Source organism: Exophiala aquamarina (assembly GCF_000709125.1).
Source record: "Exophiala aquamarina CBS 119918 chromosome Unknown aczIA-supercont1.17, whole genome shotgun sequence".
NCBI classification, from domain to species: Eukaryota; Fungi; Ascomycota; class Eurotiomycetes; order Chaetothyriales; family Herpotrichiellaceae; genus Exophiala; species Exophiala aquamarina.
In genome coordinates, this window is record NW_013550571.1 from 356,276 (window position 1) to 374,088 (window position 17,813).

Sequence of the window (17,813 nt, forward strand, 5' to 3'; positions counted from 1 at the left end):
CTACGGTCAGCGAATAGGTGGGATTTCTCGCCAAGTTCAGTGGTGAACTGTAGTCGGCAGTATCGCATGTGAGACGGTCCATATACTAGAGAGCATTAATGCAACCCGGCTTCCACGAAGATTTTTGGACACAGATACGCTTGTTCTCCACGTGGTATTTTATGTGTGGATGTTGACGAGGCATATCGGCCCAACTTAAGACATATTAGACCTGCGCAGACCCACTCGACTAAATACAGGGTTTGCCAGAGGAATGCAGTACCTTAGAGCTCGTGGGAGACTGGAGTTTGTCGCATACTTTGATGGGGTCAGATAAAGGGTACTTGTGCTGAAACATTTCTACAAGGCGTTAAGCACCATGCAAAGAATTGCCAAAGATTGGGGACGTCAGATCCCTTCCGTTGTCCTCGGTCTCCTCCTGCATTTCACGATGATTCCAGATTGCTTCCAGAACCAAGCAGCTTCTAACTTCCATTCCGGGTGCTCTGATGCCCATTCTATGTTGAAATGCCTCAAGACCTGAGGGATGAATTTGCCCATCTCCAGCAACGAAATATTCTTGCCGATACAAGTCCGAGCTCCATACCCAAACTGTGCCATCAGTATATTGCCTGGAACCATCCATCGGCTTAGATTGGAACTTACGCTAAGGAAACTGCGATCCATAAGTTTGGATTGCTCAGGTGAAGCATCGATCCATCTCTCAGGTCGAAATTGTGTAGCGTCTTCGCCATACACATCCTTGTTCAAGTGAATTACTGCTGCGTTCACACTGACAGTGGTCCCTCCAGGAAGAACAGTGCCGCAGATCGCGGCGCCTTCTGAAGGAACATACCTCTCAAGAGGAAAGCCGACCCCGGGGTGCATTCTCAGCGCTTCCTTTATAACCGCTTGACTAGTTGATCGAGTCAATGGAGTATTAGCACACAGGCGCGCGGGTTCAACGTACAGATAAGGAAGCTTCTGGCTCTCCTCGAAGGTGACTGAGGTGGACAACCTCTTGTTCCGGTCTGCTTCATCTATCTCCGCAACTAGTCTTGCATACGCTCTCGGCGTTTTGATGAGGTAATAAAACACAGCACGTAGCGAGATTGCGGTAGTATCAGAGCCCGCAAGTCTATACACAGTTAATGACAAATAATTAGAATAGGCAAATACTTACAGGTTGTTAGAAAGATGATTCATCATATCTCGAAAAGATATTTGATTGTCTTTGGCTTCCTTGGCTCTTAGCTGTGCAAGAAAATCTGTTCGTCCGACGCCTTCTCTTTTATCTTCGCTGCTATATCGCACAATCTCCTCCTCCGTGATCTGGGCAGCATTTCAGTAAATCGACGAGGCGAATGTGGGTATATGGGAGGCAGGTACCTTCATGAAGCGCGAGAGAGCATCCGGCAACTCTCCGAAGCATTTTTCTAGAAATGTCATCAACGACCTGTTTCCAATCAACCACGGATGAAATCCGGGATATTGGCTGATAACTTTGATATAGCCAGCTCCAAGGTCAAGATCTCTGATCATGTTGTCCACGTCTTGACGCTGTTCCATGAAGCCAAAACGTCGTTGGAACGTTATCGATGCAATGACATCGAATGCGTACCACTGAAGCCACTTGGAAAAGTCAACTGGTTGACCTTCTAGATCGCGCATGGCGTCCATGAAAATTCCGTTACACTCATCGACATATATCTCGTAGCTTCTAAGGTTCGTCATGGAAAATAGATTGGCAACTGGCTTCTTCACATTTTTGTGGTATGTGGTATCTCGAGTCGAGAAAAGGCTGTCCAGCGGCGTCCCTTGGTAAAATGGGCTAAATACTGAGTAGAAGCTTGTCTGTTTGAGGTTAACCATGACGAGTACGAGATCGAATTCTTCATTACCTTCAGGTAATTCGTCCCAATTCCGTAGATTTGGGGAATTGCTGCAGGATCAGAAACCGAGACATGGCTTGGTCCGATGCGAACAATCGGCCCATATTGCTGATGCACTTTTCGATATTCATACGGCGCTCGCCCTGCGTATACTAGAGAAAGCCTGTATAGTCCAGAAAACCGAGCGAGGATCGGCCCTGGAAGTTTCCGGAGCCCGGGTCTAAATGCAGTATGGAGGGCCCTTGCCAGAAAGATGATAGCAAGGAGTAAGGTTAAGACTGTCACATTGAAGATGGAAAGTGTCTGGAACAGGTTTTCGGATCCCATTACGGGTATGGCCATATTTCTGGTTGATTTGGTCGCAAGCCTCCACGATATCTGCTTAGAATATACACAGATTATCCTTCACTCAATCTTCATGTTTCACAGTGTGTAAGAAAGAGCTTGGTAACAAGCACGGATGGTCCGGTGGTCCGGTGCCACATCGTATATATATCATTCCGACAAAGAGAATGGGACATTGGGACGGGACTTGGAAATCAGCCTCGGAGTAATTTCTGGGACCCATTGCGATCTGATAGCCTATCTAGAGGTTCTAGTATCCGAGAAGAATGAAGGTAGTTCTCCCCGCCTTCGCTGCCCCGCCTCATGCTAAAGGACCGTCCCTTGGCCCCGCGTATCTGGTCTTGGCCGCCAACCTGGAAGACGGGGTTTTGCTGGAGTTTGGCTTATTTTGCTGTCGCTGGGTCATTTATTTTGTTCCTTTTCCTTCCTAATGTTTTACTTCGACCCTCCCGCCCTTGAGCTTCTATCATTCAGATATACTCATCCCCACGGAGGTGGGCAGTCGTGTCACGTGCTCGACGACCTAACCTAGAAGACAAGGCTTTTCCTTGACGGTTGCCAACATCTCCTGGGCACATCATCCCTAGTCAAGAGGCGACCTCTAGGTCCAGCTGCTACATTGGGATAGATATTGGAATGTATATCCGCCCACCTTGAGACAACAAATATAGCCATGAAAACCGGGCTGTTGTGGGAGAGGCCCTCTCCCCTTTCTTCCTCGTTGTGACAAGATGCGACATATTCGTTGACAAGGCTTGTACTACCGAATCTCAGCTCTCACAGTCGCTAGAACAAAACCCTAAGTCGAACTTCAAGTTGTCTCGATGCTCACGATGCAATAGACCTTCCAACAAGTCTTACTTTTATGTACATTATAAATATATCCTCACCTCGGTCAATTGAAACCTACAGAGTCATACAGGCAAAGAGCCAAGCGGGGGAGGTGGAGAAGGTCAAAAGAAGGACATGCCAATGACCATATTGTAGGGAAAGTACGACAGGTCTGGGGAAATTGGCTCTCCTGAGCTCTTCGCGCAACAGCCTATGAGTACATTTGGGAAGTGCCGGGCCTAGATCTTACGAAACCAGATCAAAATGGTCATTAGAGGTGACAGAAAACTGGCATGCTGGATTCCATGAAGTATACATCGAGCCTGGCGGACAATTGTTTATCCTGATGCTGACATCCAAGCGTCCACTCAGGCTTTGGAAAGAAATCCTCCCTCATCATAACATCGGCAGAGACTGTGCTCTCCAATTTATAAAGTCAAACAGATCCATTGTATAGTATAACTATGAAAAAGGCTGCAGCTGCACTGGCAAGAAACAGATCAGGATAAGAAGGGAGATCAATAGGTCAACAGTTGAATGGATACATTTCCGTCCGGGACCCCTTATAGGGACGCGCGAGCTGGTCCAGTGAATGTCCCTTCGTATGCAAAACCCGAATCATTGCTCCTTCCAGCATAGAACTCCATCATCACTTCTCTCAACGTCTTGATTCCCTTATCAATATGACCTTCTTCTTTACTCACGGCGCTATAACCCATGTGGCCGAATCTGACGTACATGTGACCAACCTCCTTTTGCATTCCACCCACGAAAGTAATGCCTTTGGCGGAGACTTTGGAAAGGAAAGCTTTCGACGTCAGCCCATCAGGAAGCCAAAATGCCGTAAGGCCATTGGCTTGGTGTTCTGTATGTGTAGCTACCTGTTTGAGGCCCAGCTCTTCAACTACTGCTTTCACCCGTGCGCTTGTTTCTTTGTGTAGCCTGAATCTTTCCTCGAGAGGACGTGATAGCATCACGGTCAGCGAGGTGTGGAGGGCGTGAATGATTTGAGTTGGAGGCGTGGCAAAGTAACTCGATTGCTTCCTTTCGTAGTTCTCCATTATCGGCAACCACCGTGTCAAACTGGCATACCAGGTACTAGGGGGTGCTTTCCTTGTCTTCGCCACTTTCAGTGCACGTGGGGACACCATGAGAATGCTGAGACCAGGAGGACAACCAATTGCCTTCTGTGAGCCAGTTGCAACGACATCAACCCCCCAGGCAGTAAATCGAAGATCTTCGCATGCAACGCTGGCAACGCCATCGACAATGAACAGTGTATCAGGGGAGACACGGTTGAGAAGGTCCGAGAGAGGCTTCAACGGGACCAGAACTCCGGTCGACGTGTCGACATGAGCGACAACCAAGGCTTTGTATCGTACTGCTCTCAGAGCCTCCTCGATTTTGGAAATATCGGGTGCGGTCCCAATGGGGACTGCCATTCTTGTTGTTCGAGCTCCGTAGGTGGAGAGACACATCTCGAACCCATCGGAAAAGTATCCGGTGCTGAGACAAAGGACTGCTTCTCCCGGTTCGATGAAGTTCGTGGCAACAAAGTCCCACCCCAAGGTGCCACTCCCTCCAATAACAAATGGCTGTGCATTGGGATCTTCGCTTTGGAATAGTACGCGAAGCATTGTCAATACATCGCCGAAGGTATTGCAAAAGGGTTGGGCGAAGTGTGACTCTGCAACCGCGCCCATCGACTTCAGGACTCTAGGGTCTATTTCCGTCGGCCCTGGGGCGAGCAGAATCGGGGTCCTTCGGGCGAGTGCCATTTCTAGTTCGCTTAATACACGCTCTGTAAAACAGACTAGAGCTATACTATGTAGACAAAGAGATGAAGAGAGTACGCTGGAAGCTATTATGATATAGGTCGGAGTGAGGACAGGATCTCAGAACAGATTTCCAATTCTACAAGCGATTGCGGGTGGACCCAGGACCCTCTAATACAGTACATGCACATGAGCCTGATTCGTAGCTGGAAGACGCCTTATGACTAGGTCCTCCGGGTTCTCTCGGGGGAACATTCCACAAGTGATAGTGATGAACTTGGAAGATAAGCTGGTCGACAATCAAGCCAACCTTTGGTGTTGCTATGTCTGTCCTGGGGAAAATGTTCTGCCGTCTGGACGTCTGATATCCACCAACTTCCTGGGAATTGAAAGGCCCTGAGTGGAAGAATGCTGCGGATGTGGCATGTAGCTCCCAGGAGGACTAATATCTCATCTTCCGATGCCAGTGCTGCGAAATGTCAGATTGATCAACTTTTACCTTTGCTCGCACGCTTTGAGTTGGAGGAGTGGCAAAGCACGAGTAGCTTGAGTCGTTCCATTTATTTTGGTACCGCTGATGCGTGCTCATTGGACGGGGTACACAACCTATTTAGGGTTAAAAATATCCCATCCGTACCTCAAGTTCTGCCAAGATACCCCAGGTCTTTCCCCGCAAAATACACAGTAAATACGAAGTACGAGAAGTTCTATTCATTCTCTCGTAGGCTCAGAGCTCACTTTGAAAGACGACATATGCAGCCCGTTACGGGGTAACCCGGGAATTTTCGGACCTCGAAAGACCATGACCTTGAAATGCATTGTATTTCCTGATGCCAGATTGAAATCTCGAGGTAGCTTCTTTTGGTTCTTTTGTCTTTATGCCGTACAAAATACTATGTATGTACATGGTACTGATGTGTGGACCCGAAAGTCATTTCCAGATTAGTCCTTTATGGATATCGATCCCCAGAAACATAATATTGTTAGCCCCGCTCTTCGGGATCATGAGAAAAATACTCGGAGGCCAGAGACGCATATCGTACTCATTGGCCTGCGGACTTCTCTTGCCAGCGTCGCACAATCTCCCTAACGTCTAAGTCCCGAGTACTCTTCTCGCCCGCTCACCGGGACCCTAGCCTAGCTCTTACCCTAGGAGGCTACAATGAGGCCTTGACGGGAGTTTTCTCTTGTGGTGTTGATGATGCGTACATCCCCCCGCTTGATACGTTGTTCCGGAGAGGTTGTCCTGCCAGGAAACGACGCAGATTGTCTGCAATGAGCATCTCCGAGTATCGGGGTCTGCCGCCAGCGGCATGAGGGGACATAATGAGATTCGGCGCGTTCCACAGTGGAGAAGATCTAGGCAGCGGCTCTTCGTGAAAGACGTCCAGGGCTGCACCACCGATGCCACCCTTTTGACCTTTTTGGAGTGCATCGGCAAGTGCATCCTCGTCCACACAGACTCCTCTCCCCACGTTGATCACCCAGGCGTGACTCGGAAGCAGAGCTAGGCGTTCAGCATTAAGAGCATTGAAGGTTGCCTTGGAACCGGGAAGGATCATTATCAACGCATCAGTTTTGGGTAGCAAGTCAGGTAATGCTGCATTCGTCTGAACCTGAATCCCGTCTATGATTTCTTCGTAGAGGCCGACCCCTCGGACATTCGCCCCCAAGCCTATCAAGTGAGGCGCGACCTTGCGGCCAATATTTCCCATGCCCCATATGAGGACGTTGGCTCCTTTGAGTGAAGTAAATGAGCCCTTGGGTCGGTCGGGAAGTGGCCCACCCAAATGTCCTGGCCACTTTCCTTGAGATTGGTAGTCACGCATCTCGTGAAGTCGTCGCGCGGCGCTGAGTAAAAGTGCAAGTGCGTGTTCAGCAACAGTCTCGTCATGCAAATTGGTGCCGGCCGTGATGATAACATTCGGTGCGAAGCCTGCCGAGAGCTCACCGTTAGGGCCGGCCCAAAGTGATTGAACCCAGCGAAGATTCCACATTCGCTTGGCAGCATCAGGGAGGTTAGTATTGACCCAGGTAACGAGGATTTCGGCGTCGATGAGGTCTTCAGGAACGGGCTTTTGGACATCGTAACAATGTAGTGAGACGCCGAAGCCTTCAAGGCCACTCACGTCCAGTTTGAGTGAGTTAGGGTAAAGGAGCTTCATGGCTTTAGGAGTGATCCTTGTAGCCGATGATACCTTTGTAGTGAAGGAAATGTAAAGATCCTGTCGTTGTCTATCGTAACAGCCGCAGCAATCTTGGGTGAATTGGGCTTAGTTGGTGCTGGAGGAGCAATTACTTAGGTACATATATGGACAGTCCTTCGAAAGACTTTTGTTTGACGTCGAACGAAATGTGGTTTATGTACTAGTAAGTGTGTATTGTATGTACTATAAGCTTTAGATGGACAGCTCGTGCTATCACCAAATCGGGTTTCGTTTTCCACTTGAAAGTGCTGGTAATCAGGTCTTCTTCCCTTCTTGAAGCGGACTAAGGGCGAGTACTCCATCCGAGTGGCAAAACATTTAACCCTGCATGAGTGGGACTAGAAAGTGAGTACCTCCCTCCGTCCGGGTATCAACGAGTTAGTAGTTAGTAGTACATGGTACATACTTGTAAGCTCAGTCAGGGCACTTGAGAGCTCCTTTCAACGAAGAACCTCGTGCTTCAAGTCCTCTGACGCTAGTAGGTTATGTACGTCCTGTACTATGCACATAGTACTTCTTACTAAGTACTAGGGTATAGAGTGACTTGCGTCTCACTTAAAACTTCCTAGAACGATAAGTCTATAGTAGCGGCTTAGTAGAGTGGGGCCAGGGACTTCACCATGGGCAGACGTTACCCTCGGTTGAAAAAGGAGGCATATTAATATAACGGAATACATATGTCATATACATACTTATGACTTCTGTTCCCTTTTTTCGCTCTACTCGTTAAAATTGTCCGGACAGAAAAGGGAAGAGGGAAACAGGTAAGTCCTGAGGAAATATACGCTACTACTAGTAACTATAAGTACTATGTAAGTAGTATTAGTAGTACTTCAAGTTTGTTCGCAAGGTACACCCAAATACAATGTACATACTCGATCAAGCCACTAAACGCTTACTAGATACTAAGTACAGTAGTACGAACAAAATTGATAGATATATGATACTATATATTGGACTAAATAAGTATCTAGTACTTTACACAGCATATACTTACCAAGTATGTAGTGTGCTTAAACCGCAACTGCCAATGGATACTATACTTATAAACTTAACGCATTATATACAAGAACTTAATATTTGAGCTTAACTCGCTTAACTCGTCTTCCTCGCTACTCGAGTACTGAAGTCTGTAAAAGATTGGCGACACCCTTAAAGTCAAAGACCTTCTTACTTATATAGAACATTAAGATATAATAGCTCCGCGACGGGGGGCACCTTCTCGCGGTACGGAGTGTAAGTGCTCTCCTTGAAGAGGAAACCGAGTCCTCCTGACCCCTCTATACTCGGTATCGATAGAGTCAGTTTCTGTTGTCTCCAGCTACATTTGTCTCCGTCCACTTTCTGCTCTTTCAAGCTCCGGTACTTATTCTCTTGCTTGATATTAAACTTTCCGTCTCCCAAGGAAATTTGAGGGGCGTGGCGGAATAGGAATAACTTTCCGTTGTTAACGCCCGCCCTACAGCATTACGCAGGCAGAAGAGGAAACCAAAAATACTCTTTCAAACAAGGGTAATCTCATCTAAAAAGAGATCCCTGTGGTACATTGACAGGATCTCGGAGTTGAGGGAAAACCAAAAGGAATCAAGTCGCTTGTTTTAAATCCGTGCTTGTGTAGCGTCTTTCTACATCTGAATTCACTCTTCCTTCTCGTCCCCCGAGTACGAGGGGTCACTCGGCTCAGCCTCCCTCAGCGCCGCAAGGTCTTCCATCGCTCTCGTGATATCCTCCACGCGAATCCCACTCCTATCACACATGCCTCTGAAAATGCCGTCCTTGCGCCACAGTTTGAGCGGCGTGTCCAGCTCGGCGATGCGGCCCGCGTTCATAACGCAGATGCGGTCGTAACCGATAACAGTACGCAGGCGGTGGGCGATACACAAAAGGGTCTTGCCCCTAAACCCGGTGGCAATAGAGTTCTGAATCTTATCGTCTGTTTCCATATCCACGGAGGACGTTGCCTCGTCGCACACGATGATCTGACAATTGCGCACGAGCGCGCGGGCAAGAGCCATGAGTTGACGCTGGCCCAGGGAGAAGTTAAGGCCCTCTTCTTCAACGATACTATCGAGATGAATCCTGGACGAATCCATCTTATAGTCGACGTCTTTCGTCTCCGCAGGCACCAAGTCAGCCTGGCGGAGGGCCGACCATAGCTCCAGATCGGTGTGCTCATTGAACGGGTCCAGGTTGCTCCGAACCGTTCCACGGAAGAGCGTCGGATCCTGTGGGATGATAGCAAGACGTGAACGCAGATCATGCAATCCAATTGTCGAGATTTCAAGCCCGTCAATGGTTATAGAGCCACCAGAGACCTCCACCAGTCGGAAGAGCGTGCTCATAATGGAACTCTTACCAGCCCCCGTGCGGCCTACCACAGCAATCCGTTCACCTCCTTGAATGTGCATACTAAGACCGGTCAACACAAGAGGGAGGTTCTCTCGGTATCGCATTTCCACGTTGTCGAAGACAATCTCGCCTTTCTCGGGCCAACTAGGCCTAACTTCAATAGTATGCTCAGGCGCCTCCTCTTCCAGCTTCGTGCCATAGTAATGCAAGCGCTCGACAGCATTCATTCCGTTCTCAACTTCGGCAAACTGGCGAACAGAGAACTGCAGCATTTGAACAATAGCCAAGATGTAGCTGAGCACAAGACCGCCAACGGAGGGATTCACGCTGAACCGTGATGTCACCACTAGAATGCCCACAGTAAAGACCAGTAGATTGCCAATGGTGTCGAGCCGGATAGACAGCCACCGCTGGTTAGCAAAGGTCAGGTAGTAAGCAGAGTTCATTCCGTCAATAGACTTCCTCAGATCCTCAACGAAATGGTCCTTGAGTCCGTAGGCGCGAATCGTCGCAACGCCAGTGAGGCCTTCGCTGAACTTAGCAAAGACATTGGAACGCAGCACAGATTCGTAACGCTTGACTTCGCGTGCTGATTCGCGGTAATAGCCAGCTGACAAGATGAACATGATATAAAGTGGCACGAGGGCCACAGCGAAGAATGGGAAGAAAGCAATAGTTAGACCAAAGGCCGATGTGATCATGGCGATGGTGAAGAGGTACATTCGCAGAGCATCCGCAAGATTGTTATCCATCTCGTCCACGTCCCTGGAGAAACGGTTCGTGATACGGCCTAGCGGGGTCGTGTCAAAGAATGACATAGGTGCTCGTAGCACCCTTGAAATGGCTTGTTTGAGCATGATCTTGCTGGATCGTGTTCCAAGAACTGTCAGAGAGACGGAGAAGACAAACATCATCAACGCTTGAAGGAATCCCAGCCCAGCAAAGACGCCTATATAGACTCCCGTTGCTAAGCCAAACTTTCCCGACGTCCAGTAGGATAGCCAGAGACTGGTCATGATGTTCGTTCCCTGGGATAGCAGCAGCAGGAACAGGATGGTTGGTAAGTTGAAAAGACTCCCCGATGCTCTGATGAAGGCCCCATAGACTGACCAAGACACAGACGCAGTAGCACGCTCCTCTTGCTGCATAAGGGCGGCTTGCTTGTCCTTATCATCTTTGTCCTTGTCTTCGTCTCTGAGCGCCACAGCATGCGTTTGGTTCGCGTCGACTTGGTCCTTCTTGTCGGAATCCGTTGTCTCCATTAGAGTTCGAAATGCGGCATTGCCTTGTAAAAGATGGTCAAAGGAATCAACGGCTTGAATGGTGCCGTTCTCCATCCAGATAATGCGATCGCAGCGTCTCAGAACCCAGAGTTGATGGGTTGCTAAAATCCTGCACTTGTCTTTGAGGAGCCCAAGGATTGCATTATCGAAAATATGCCTGCCAACATGGGCGTCGACGGCACTAAGGGGATCATCCATGAGCACGATATCTGCATTAAAGTAGATAGCTCTTGCAATGTTGAGACGTTGCTTCTGGCCACCGGAGATATTAATACCCCGTTCGCCAATCTCAGTGGCATCGCCATGAGGCAACATGTCCAGATCGGCTTGAAGAGCACATCTTTGAGAGTTAGTGAAATGAGCTTTGAAAGACAAGGGTAGAGTGGAAGAACATACGCATGAATGACATCTCGATACCACTCTTTATCGATGTCTCCTCCCATAGTGATGTTCTCCTGCAGCGTTGCGTTCTGAATCCATGCATATTGTGGGCAGAAAGACTTGCTGGCACCGAAGGTCACCTGGCCAGTCATTTGACGCATATCGCCGGCGAGTGCTGCCAAAAGTGAGCTCTTGCCACTACCAACACTCCCAATAACAGCAACGAGCTCGTTTCTGCCGACCTGGAAGCTGAGATCGTGCAACTTGAAGGGCTCCCGTTCTTTCAGAAGAGTGCTGCCTTCTTCTGTGGAGGTTGACTTCTTAGCATCCGTCTGCGCTTTGCCTTTCAAGCCCTTTTCATCATCAGTCTCAAAGTCCTGGGTGCGAGTCCTCTCCCAAGTAAAAGAAGCGTCTCGTACGTCCACGGCATGTGCGATCTTATCATCCATAACGGCAGTCTCCTCCTGGTCCTCTTCACGAAGGAACTCCTGAACCCTAGCCATAGAGCCCCATGCGTCAGCAACCTGGCCGATGACCAGAGGCAGCAGGTTTAGAGGGACTCTCAGGGTGTTGAAAAGCGCTAGCGACGAGAATATTTCAGCGGGTGGCATGGTGTTCTGGGTCAGGGAAAAGCAGATGAAGGCAACCATAGACGCAAAAAGCGGCATCGCCATGCTCACGGCATTGATGAGATTGCGCAGCGCGAGCAGATACTGGATAGCACGAATTTCCTTGCGGCGAACTTCTCCCAACCTGTCCATAAAAGCCTTTTCCCAACCGAAAAACTTGACGAAGCGAACAGCCTGCAGGATTTCTTGCGTGAGTGACACCCTCTGATCGGTGATACGGTTGATATTGCTGCGGCGGGCGAGAAGGCTCCGAACAGCACGGCCAAGGAGCGGCATTGCAATAGCAATGAGAGCAAAACCAGCAAGAGCGCTATATGTTAAATTGACGATGAGAAGGGCGATAGTGATCAATACTGCGAGTGGCGCAGCCCAGACTAGGTGGAAATTGCCGTTGGCTTGGTCGATACGGTACGTGTCCACACTCATGAGGTTGATGATGCGTCCGTTCCCCCAGCCAAGGCCGTCTCTGACCGGAACATCGTTTTTGTTCTTCTTCCCTTTCTTATCTTTCTGGTCGTTGTTGGCCTCCTCCTGCGCCTTGTCGGCCTCAGCATGGTCACCAGCCCTAGCTCGAGACGAGATGACCATAGCCTTCTCATAGATGAGCCCGATCAGGACACCTCGGCTTTGGCCTCCGACCATCATGCCGTTGTACATGAAGTGACCAATTCCCAGACTCTGCAGGATGAGAATGGTTGTGATTCCTATGGCCCAGCCAATCCCTTCAGCCAAAGGAGGGGCGGGGTCTCCTCGTTCGTTGGCAACCCAGGCCTCTGCGGCGAATTGGATGAGGAATCGGAGTGCAAATGGGCCAACACATTGCAGGATAACGGCTAGAACTGCCGCACCAGCACCAAAGTAGAACTCGAAGAAGAAAACTTCGTGGAGGGACCAAAATAGGGGGTACTTGTCGCCTCTAGCTGCACGCTGCTTGAATGACTCTTGCACCTTGGCCGTCAAAGGCTCTGCAGAACGGCTTGGATGCACAGTCCATATGTCGTTCTTATGCAAGGGCCTCTTGTAACCGGCCTACGAGGCGGATAGCCTTGTCAGCACTTGATGGAAGAATCACGATCGAAGGGCCCTGGCTACGGGAGGAAATATGCTTGCAACGCTGGATAGTTCGTCCCCACGAAGACAGGACATGCAGGACGCATCGCTGAGGGTCACCAAAGCAAGGCATGGCCGCAACGATGGCACTCTCGCTGGAACTTAGGGTTTCATGGACTTACGGTCATGATGGGTCCCATCCAAGAGAATGTCAGTTTACTCCAGAGCCCTGCCTTGGCTTCGCGCGAGACGATGGGCTCTTTGGGAATGGGGGGGATCGCACCCCAGCGCAATGGATTCCAGGTTTGGTACCATGGCTTCCTTTGCTTCGTGGTAGCAACGCTGGCAGATGTAGCATGACTCCGGGTCTGTGCCAGCACTGCATTTTGTTCGTCCTGTACGTTGTGGTCGGCAGCAAAGGGCGGAATCTTCTCGTCGATGGTCTTGCTTAGGCTAACATCCTGGACCGGTGTTACGAAACCAGCATCCTCGCGACGTTCGCCATTGGTTGGCGCAACGGCAGCAGCAGCGGGATCTGGAGCTTGCAGCTCTAGCTCCTTGTCAGTATGTTGGTTCATACCCAACTGAGGGGCCCAGGCACTGTGACGAGAACGACCTGGCTAGAACGACTGCTGGATGACGAGACGCAGTCGAGGTCAGCGATTCGAGATCGAAAAGAAACCGCCAGAATCGATTGTCCAGGAGAGGCAAGGCAATGGCAAAGGCAGGCGAGTTGGAGGGAAGGAGTGATGCACGACGATTCTGCAGAGGAAGGCGCGACTCTGCGGGCATGTGCATGTGTCGTCGCCGGCTGGTGATGGTTTCAAAGGGCAGGTTGTACCAGAACGAGCTGCGTGTGTCCAGGTCAAGGGATATACCACTTCACGGATCAAACAAAAGTTATTCCACAAGGAGTAAGCAAGCTTCCCTTTCGCAGCAAGAGAATTGGGCTACAACGCGCCTGGGACAAGGGCGCCGTGGCAGTACTTATCTGCACAAGTGAAGTGAAAGCAACAGCAAGGGTTCAGAACCCACTCGAGGTACCGTGATAATCCAGTCCAGCACGGTATTCATGCCAGTTGCTGTCGGTTACTGTCCGTGTATCCAGTTAGGCGATGCCCTTCGTCGGAGTCGAAACAGACACGCGCCTTGACTGCCGCTAGCAGCTGGCCCAAGTCCCCTTCCAAACGTATCATCAGAATGTAGCTAAAATGCACATGGGATTCCCGTCTCACTCGCGCAACAGGCCACCGGTCCAGCAGCTCTGCGGGGCCTGTCCGCCGAGTGGGAACCTTTGAAGCGCGGGACAGAGCGGAGAGCCCCTAAGAATGGGGAGATGTCGCACACCAATTGGACCGCCAGCGAGTTCCAATCCTGGGCAACTGGGCATCCGGCTATGCAGTCATCTCTGAAGACCGCTACCGACCCCAGTCAACAATCCGCGCGAGACAGGGTTATTTCTGAACAATTTGGTAAGCAGATTTTGTTCTTGGGGCCACGGTGCTACAGGCCAACCAAAGACGGCATTTCCTTTCATACAGCCGCCGACTTTGCAGAATTCACGCAAGGCAGTTGGGAGAGGCCGGTTTACAGTTTTAATAAAGCTCTCTCGTGCCTGTGGCCAGGAACCCATCCTCAGTTGACCTCAGACATACTCACACCAGTGTCGCTTTGATAATCTCAGCGCCATGCTCGGCCACCCCATACACCACAGCTTGAGGGTTGCTCCTCGGCACGACCGGTATAACGCTGGCATCGCAGACTCGAAGATTCGCACACCCATAAACACGTAGCTTATCATCAACAACGCCTCCCATCTCTTGCGACATCATAGCACATGTACCAACAAAGTGATGCGTCCAAGCAGTATTAGCCTTGACATACTCTCTTGCCTCCTCGATATGCGTGAAGCGATTCTCGCGCGGCTTAAGGAGAGACGCGAAGGGCTCTAGTCGAGCCAGGGACTTTTCGGCGTACATGACGTACCGGGCGAGGACTTCTACGTCGAGAGGGCTTGGGGAGAAGCCTACATCCAGTGTCATCCCTGTGTTTTTGTCTGAATGCTCGAGTGAGCTGCTATTGATATGCACGGAGCCTCGAGGAAGAGGCGTCGAAAGCATCGTGACAATGGTGAAGTGATTCCCTGGGGCGCGGTACGATGGATCAGCCACATCAAATGGCGAATAGCATGGGATGAACATGAACCGCCCCGGTGACTCTGTTTTGCTGGTGAGGTTCCTTTCGATGTACGAGTCCCAAGCCCTCCGGAACGCTGGCGTGGCAACCGAAGGCCCCATTGATTTGCCTGCGGCCTCCTTCAGGAGCTGCTGTATCTCGTTCATGCCATGCTCGTCTGTGATATCGGTCATAGGCATTTGCGCACTCAAGAGAGTAGAACTTCTTCCGATCGGGCCTCCTTTTCCGCTCGCATACGTCTTCTCGGCTGCGGCAACTGCGCTGGGCTCTTTTCGGATGAATGCATCCAAGGTATCGACATCGTCTCGGATTGGAAACACGACGCCTGAGAAGCAGTGGTTCTGGAAGTTCTCTCCAACGTGGGGATTGTCGACAATCGAGTCTATACCCAGGTTCTGCAAACCCGACCTTCCGCCAATGCCAGAGAGCTCGAGGATCCTGGGGGAGTTGATGACGCCTGCCGCGACGATAACCTCCTTGCGAGCCTTAATGATGCTCTGCTTCCCGTCCTTCGAAGTCACTTGAACGCCATCTGCAATATGCCCAGCTCCAGTATTTCTTTCCTTGAAGACGATTTTGTTCACGGTCGATCCAGTCAGGACAGTGAGGTTGCTTCTAGAACAAACAGGGTCAAGGTATGCATTGGTCGTGAAAGACCTCTTGTTGGAAACCGGATCAACAGTATCAAAATTCGTGATTGGGCCGTGTTGCTCGCCGGAGAAGGCATCGCATGGCGATTGTCCAAGCTGTGCCAGGCTATCGTTCCAAGTCTTGACCCACGAGGCCTCTATTTCCGACTCATTGATGACTAGTTGAATCGGCCCGGAGCCTCGTGGGGTTGTTCCAGACGGGCCGTGGACAGTCACGGCTTTGCGCACAGCCCGGTCCATGGCCTCGAAGCCCCAGCCACTGTTCCCAAGCTCGGTCCAGAAGTCGAGATTAGACTTTGAGCTTGGCTGGAAGACGAAGCCATTGATGCCGCTTGTGCCTCCCAAGGTGCGGCCTGATGCTAAAGAAAGTGGTCTATCGCCATGTGGTGGCTGGAAAGCATTGTCTTAGTAAAGGCATGCATAGAGAGCGGTGAGAAACTCACTGGATAGGTAGACTTGAACCTCCAATCCAATGGACCATTTCGCAAAGAAGCATACAGGCCGGGAGTTTGGAGATCTGGGTTCGAGCTGTCGTCCTCTCCAGACTCAAGCACAGCGACTTGCAGACCCGGGTCCTCAGATAGTCGAGCGGCGACAATGAGACCCGCTGTCCCACCACCGACAATGACTATATCATACGCGTCCGATGACATTACCAAGTCTGGTAGTGAAAGGGCTCCCACACATCAACCCTTCCAGCAACGAAGGAAGAAGATGTTTCGGCTGTATCATGTTCGACCTCATCGTGTGGGCAGGCTGGTCGCCGGATACCTTTCCAATTGCGAACGTCTTTGGTTGCGGAGAAAGTCGCGTCCCCCGCAGGTACTCGCATTTCGTTTTGAATCCTGTGAAGACTTGGAGTTAGAGACCTGGAGTTGAACAAAGCACCAAGACATGCTTGGCAGGGCGTACTGCCAAAGCCCGGGGCCGGCCCCCGAGGACCTCTGGGGGCCGCCGAACTCGACACCAGGCACTAGTCTGTGCCGGATGCGGCATGTGGCGTTACAATGTACAAGAAGGGTATTGTGCCGCAAGAGAACGGACAATAGCTATGAGCTAGTTGCGTTCGCTAAGGTGTGGGTATTCGGAGACTTGTTCTTTCTTCACGAAAGAGGGCGGAGGGGCCAACGTTGGCGCCCGGATTGGGTAGATAAGAACTCTTCTCCACTGGCCTCAGGATCAGCTGCATGGCTGAGTGAGCATGTCGTGAGAGCCGTGCGGGTAATCTGTGGTTTTTGATGATAGTATCTGGGGAGCAGCTGCCTGTGGTGTGACGAGAGGTGACCGGAGCTACAAAGTTGGTATATCGTCAAAAAGGACTCAATACGGTAGCCCACCGGCGTGTGCAAGCCGTCATTACACATCCTTTTGTCACAGTTTCAATACAGGCAAGGTAAAATGAACATCGCGAGTGAACGGAAGGAAATGGCAACTAGCAAGTTGGAGTTCTACAACCAGCTGGTCGGTACACTCGAAGGACGGCGCTGGGCAGTTCGGTGGGCGGCATTCTGCACGTTCAGCAACAACAGTAATGAGCCGAGTTCCCTGCAGGACTTGGCATGCGACTTAGAACTCTTGACAGAATACACAATACACAGCCTGTGAAGTTGTATCCCTCGAGGGCGTTCAATCAAGCTATGACTCGGTGACTTCCGTCTTCAACCAACATTCTCGTGTTCACTTTCCTAGCTACTTTATTCAGGGTGTAACACCGTACCATGGAGCGTCGTTTTGATACATGGCGTGGTCCGGAGGTCTGTAGCTCCGCGCCCTTTCTACGTTCGCAGCGTGCAAGGCGAGGAGGGCCTGGATCCATTCTCGTTTGCACAGTGTACGAGTAGAAGGCAGAGTCAGTAATCCATGGAGCCTCCAGAGACCACATCAGTCCGGAGCGGGGAAGGGCCGAGGCGTGGCAGATCCACGACATGGCCTCTCCGTGTCGGTCAACGGCTTAGCGCTGTCTGACATTGGTCAACAACCGCGGGAGTGGCTTATGCTTGGAGGCCAGTTCTCACATCGCCCTCCCCAGAATCCCAGGATCGCCCCCGAATAAACCCAGTAAAGTGGAGAGGTGTGGCACCACAGCCAACGTCGCCCTATTTGTAGGTAGCCACCATAGCCCTTGCAGACACGGACGGGCTTCATTGGTTTCCCGAAGCATATCCCATTCATATCTCAGGGTAAACGTCGACAGCAAAGTACTGTAGTCCCTAGGTTGTACCACTCCCTGATTATTCCGCAGAGGG

General features: G+C 50.7%; 5 protein-coding genes across 5 annotated transcripts; all 5 read right to left on the reverse strand.

Annotated features, from left to right (window-relative positions):
- Nucleotides 1–387: 387 nt before the first annotated feature.
- Nucleotides 388–1,851, reverse strand: A1O9_11396 (uncharacterized protein; the record flags this gene model as incomplete). The annotated part of the gene is made up of 5 exons (XM_013399689.1): nt 388–591; nt 646–895; nt 950–1,117; nt 1,163–1,311; nt 1,369–1,851. 5 exons carry the CDS (start codon nt 1,849–1,851, stop codon nt 388–390), a joined length of 1,254 nt encoding a protein of 417 aa, XP_013255143.1.
- A 1,759-nt stretch (nt 1,852–3,610) lies between these two features.
- Nucleotides 3,611–4,825, reverse strand: A1O9_11397 (uncharacterized protein; the record flags this gene model as incomplete). Its single annotated transcript, XM_013399690.1, has 1 exon — nt 3,611–4,825. One exon carries the CDS (start codon nt 4,823–4,825, stop codon nt 3,611–3,613), a length of 1,215 nt encoding a protein of 404 aa, XP_013255144.1.
- A 1,154-nt stretch (nt 4,826–5,979) lies between these two features.
- Nucleotides 5,980–6,987, reverse strand: A1O9_11398 (uncharacterized protein; the record flags this gene model as incomplete). Its single annotated transcript, XM_013399691.1, has 1 exon — nt 5,980–6,987. The coding sequence occupies one exon, from the start codon at nt 6,985–6,987 to the stop codon at nt 5,980–5,982; it is 1,008 nt and encodes a 335-aa protein (XP_013255145.1).
- Nucleotides 6,988–8,666: 1,679 nt separating this feature from the next.
- Nucleotides 8,667–13,299, reverse strand: A1O9_11399 (ATPase; the record flags this gene model as incomplete). The annotated part of the gene is made up of 3 exons (XM_013399692.1): nt 8,667–11,001; nt 11,058–12,700; nt 12,904–13,299. The coding sequence occupies 3 exons, from the start codon at nt 13,297–13,299 to the stop codon at nt 8,667–8,669; spliced, it is 4,374 nt and encodes a 1,457-aa protein (XP_013255146.1).
- Nucleotides 13,300–14,376: 1,077 nt separating this feature from the next.
- On the reverse strand, nt 14,377–16,220 carry A1O9_11400 (uncharacterized protein; the record flags this gene model as incomplete). The annotated part of the gene is made up of 2 exons (XM_013399693.1): nt 14,377–15,957; nt 16,011–16,220. 2 exons carry the CDS (start codon nt 16,218–16,220, stop codon nt 14,377–14,379), a joined length of 1,791 nt encoding a protein of 596 aa, XP_013255147.1.
- Nucleotides 16,221–17,813: the final 1,593 nt, after the last annotated feature.